General features: G+C 40.5%; 1 protein-coding gene across 1 annotated transcript in view; it reads right to left on the reverse strand.

The window, feature by feature from the left end:
* Positions 1-829: 829 nt before the first annotated feature.
* The window catches only part of LOC106943667 (hepatitis A virus cellular receptor 1-like), a gene marked incomplete at its 3' end in the record, with an annotated part of 16,562 nt that continues 12,749 nt past the window's right edge, over positions 830-4,642 (reverse strand). The window contains exons 3-4 of the mRNA XM_015026975.1: positions 1,034-1,141; positions 830-992 (exon numbers count right to left, since the gene is read on the reverse strand). Of these exons, the coding sequence (XP_014882461.1) occupies positions 830-992; positions 1,034-1,141 (271 nt within the window). The remainder of the gene's footprint in view (positions 993-1,033; positions 1,142-4,642) is intronic.

Here is a 4,642-nt window from a genome sequence, read left to right on the forward strand (position 1 = left end):
TGCAGTGAGTACCATGCCTGCGCTTTAAGAAGTCCGACCGTCAGAGGAGTTGTCAGTTCACCATACGCAGCAAGTTATGACTAAAATAAGTCCGAAAATTGTTTTCCATGATAACTATATAGATATACATGTATTGTCATGGTTTCAAAGTGTATTTAAAGCAGGTCTGGCTGCAGCTGCAGTCAGCTACAACACACGCCCGTGTAAAACTCACTTAACCGCTAAATCAGGATGCCATACAACTGTTAAGTGTATGATGATCTATGTCATGATTCTATGTTGCTGGTTAAATAAAATTATATGGTAATGACGTGTCTGACAGATATAGCTGTGAGTTTGTGCTAAGTGTATGCTGACCTGACAGAACAGAGCAACATGGACAAACACCCAGGGTGTTATCTTTTTAGAGATGGCACGAGACCACCGCGGATCATAGCACATATATGGAAGCATAGCAGAACCAAGAGTTTGTTCTGCTTTTAGATATTAAGTATTTAATATCTAGGTGATTTTATGTGAATATGGATCTTTCAGATCAATTTGAAAAGTAATTTTGATCATATTTCACATTTTATTGTGTCGTGGGCCGCTGGTCTCGGTCTCGACTTCCCTCGGTCTTGGTTTTCACTTGGTCTCGGACCCTAAAAGTCTTGGTCTTGTCTCGGTCTCAATACACTCTGGTCTTGGTCTTGTCTTGGACTTGGGTTAGGTGGTCTTGACCACAACACTCTCTGAGGACAGAGACATGTGTCCTTGTCCCCTGATCTGGTGAAGAAGTGGAACCAGCTGCTGCCTGGCAGCAACCCACCAAGCTCTGCTCCATCCTCACCGACTCTTTAGGTTCTGTTTGTCCTCAAGCTGACAGAGAGACAGCTTGAGGACAAACTTGTCCTCAAGTTTGAGGACAAGCTTGTCCTCAAGTTTGAGGACAGGTCCTGCTGAGACCCACATTGCCTCAGCTGCTTCAGTCCTACTCTGGAGGAGAGCAGACCCTGACCAAAGGCATTATGGGTAATGCAGCTAAGAGACTTACCTGGTTTCCAGCGGAGCCAGAAATAAAATGAAACTCCTGCAGCAGCAACCAGAACCAGAGCCAGAACCAGTAGAACCAGTAGAACTTTGGCCCAGACTGGAAACGGTTCTGTGGAGACAAATGAAGATGGAGGAGTTTTAATATCAGAATATTTTAATAATCATTTTATTTTTCTATTAAATCTGATTTAACAGACAGGAAACCTGGTTGGTTCAGTTTGACTAGAAGAGATCTGATTGGTGGAGCTGGTTGCCCTGGTAACCAGAACATGATCTGGATCAACTTGATCTTTATGGACCAGAACCTTCAAAACTCTCCTGGTTCTGGTCTAAATCTGCTGGTTGGAGCTGATATTATGGGATGTTTCCATTATAGTGTCAATGATTAACAAAGAGCTGATGATCAATAAAAGGCACTGAATCCGACTGAGCCTCAGTTCTGGTTCCACAGTCATAATAATCATTATAATCAATTAGAGCGTTTTCACTGCGACCTCATGGTGGCGCCGCTGAGCCTCAGGGCCACAGAGTCGTCCTCTGGCCAATACTGGGTCCAGAACCGAGTCAATCTGACAAACATCAGGCAACAGCATCTATACTTTCTAAATGAAACAAGACTATATTTGTTAGAAATATTATCTATTTAATGAAAATATGGTTATATTTAAACATGTTGTGTCATAGAAAAGATGTGGATTTAATTCTGGAAGCTCCAGTTTCCCTCAACTCAGCAGGAAAGGCAGGAGAAGCAATGGAGGAAAATATTAGTTTGATTTGATGCTCATCCTTTCATCGCTGGTATCACCTTTTTAATCATTTCCCACATGGATCCAGCAGAACCTCTGCTGTGCAGCAGAACCGAGTCGGGATGGAAGCAGAGGAAACTGGGAAGGAATGGCTGCAGTTCGCCTGTGGAGCAGGAAGTGAGGCGAAGCCAGTGGACATCAGGGCTGACCGATGAGGATCAGGGGAAACGAGGCCAGACGGTCCTGACCTGCAGGATCCACTGTGAAGCGGATCTTCATGTTGGTGACCAGAACGTTCCAGAACCAGCTGGAGGTTCTGGAACGTTCTGGTCACCAACATGAACACCTGCTGCTCAGCCTCCAACAGCCTGACCTCCATCCAACCCCTGCTCACCTGGCTGGGAGACCCCAAGCCTCTGAATGTTCCAGCTTCAGAGGAATCAGGTGTTAAGAACATTTTTATGTTCAATATGAAACCAATAAAGTGACAGAGAGAATCTGCATCTCTGTGTGATTTATTCAAAGGCTTTATTGTGTAATTTATCATGAAAATGTCTTTTTATAAGAATTTTGATTTATTACAATAAATATCAGTTAATGCTAAAAACCAGCAAATGTTAATTTTATTCTTTTCTCCTCAACAGCATCAAACATAATAAATTCAGGAATCTGGTGAGATGGACTTTAATGTAAATCTCATTTCTTTAACCTGAAGAATCTCATTTCAAACTGAAGGTTTTAAAAAGCAGCTTTTATGTTTGTGGCACCGTGGATGTTGTCATGCAGAAAAATTAATAGTTTTAAATCATTTTTATTGTTTCACATTGTGCTACAAAATGTTGTCATAACATTTAAGGTTTCCCTCCTTACTGTGCATCGGCTGCTGATACAGATTCAGCTCTGAATGAGGTTTAGTCACATGATGATCCAGTTTTCAGTGTGAACACACTTTATGACTGAAGATGCAACACCAGATCAGAGGAGAGTTCAGACCCGCCTTTCAGCTTCTCCACCACTGAGATGCATCCTGGTGGTAACAACATGAAACCAGTGGCTGCAGGGTTAAAAAAAAAAGTCTTCATCTTTATGAGGTGATTTAAACCATTATGGACATTATGTGTTATATTTGTTGGTTTCTCCATATGTATTTTATAAATATGACGCAATATACCTCTGTAACCCGCAATTAGTCAAGACTTTTATTTTTGCAGGCCTACTTCCTGTTTTGCCCCAAATTCTACCAGCGCACAGTTTAAACTATATCACCTCCACTTTGTTACCTGGACCGTCACCGGGTTTGTAACAGCTGATTGTGGTTTAGTAGCCCCACTCTCTTCCAGAAGGTAACCTGGTCGCTGATTTTGTGCGTGTTTTGGTACTTTTTCTGTTCATTGAGTTTAAATGAAATTGATCAAAATGGGATGTAGCTACATTTAAGTTGAGATTGCGCAGTATATTTATTTAATTTATTTATTTTTTCTTTTTCTCACTCTGAGTATTTGAGTTAATTTATTTTATTTCTTGATTGATATTTTGAAAGTGAACTTTGATTTCAACTTTAAATTGATTAGTTTGAAATATGATTGATATTTTTGTTTGTTTAAATTATGGTTAATTTAACCTGACTGAAATGTTTAGTTTAATTATTAGAAATTTAATAATTGCATTTGAATTTAATATTCCTTTGAGTGTTTGCACATAATTGTTTTTTTGATAAAACATTAATGTGTTTTCTGGCCTCTTAGGTCGGGTTCTTCCCCCCTGATGGATCAGATCCTCTTTTGGATTTAACGATGGCGAGCTAGGAAACAGGACAAGAACTTTATGATCTTGGAATTGATTTATTTTGAGTTAATTTGTCTCTCGTTGTGCATTTGTAATTGTCTGTTTTATTCAAATCACTAATATATTCACCAAAACTACAACATTGCTTCGTGTCTTCATTCTCACCTCAGGCTCCTTAAAGAACCATCTTCTGATGCTGCTCTGGTAGCCGCAGTTAGCTGCACAGCCCATAACTGTTACACCTCAAATATTATTATTTCTGTAGGTTTAGTTGCTTTTATAAAGTATGTATTTTACAGGATATGGTTGCTCATTTGTTAGATATCAAAGTAACATTTACAAGAACGTACTTGAATTTAAAAGTGAACAGGCTTCAAAACAGTGAGCTCAGCCTGTGAGCTTATTCCATCGATATATTTCTCGACTTCTTCCACAGACGTGAAGATCCGCCGTTTGTCATTATGTGTGATGATCAAGTGGGCTGGATACAGAATGCCATAATGGACTTTAAGGGCATGAAGCCGGATTTTCACTCCATCAAAGAGCTTCTGCAGCTTACGAGTCTCAGCCGAGAAGTCAGGAAAAAAGGTGACGCGGTGGTTCTTATAGTGTACCTCCTTCTATTTCCTGGTGGCTTTCAGAGTTGTTTCCCGGTCCCAATAGCTCAGAAACTTCATTAAAACAACCCTTGGAGCTGCAGGTTTGGCGCTGTGACCTCTCGATATCCTTAATTGCTTTCAGCATATCAGCAGATTGTTTGTTCATATCCTCCTTCAGCAAGCTGATTGCTCTGAGAATATCACGGCTGGCCGGCGCTTCTTGTGCCTCATCCAAGTTACGTTAGCATGAGCTACATTAGCCGCATTCTCTTGTGGAGCCATTTTAGCCAGTTGTTGCACAGGTATGGCATTTTTCGGTGGCATGGTCTCCAGTAAACGTTAAAAGCCATACGCGCATGCACCTTTTCACCGAGACGCCATAACTGGAGGTCCATTAATACACTTTTTAATATAAGTTGCTGCTTTGACATGATCACAGAACTACCCAAACATATGTACAAAAATCCTAAATAAAACATA

Source organism: Poecilia latipinna, unplaced genomic scaffold (genome assembly GCF_001443285.1).
Source record: "Poecilia latipinna isolate Pla-1442-1.1 unplaced genomic scaffold, P_latipinna-1.0 Scaffold5649, whole genome shotgun sequence".
NCBI lineage: Eukaryota > Metazoa > Chordata > Actinopteri > Cyprinodontiformes > Poeciliidae > Poecilia > Poecilia latipinna.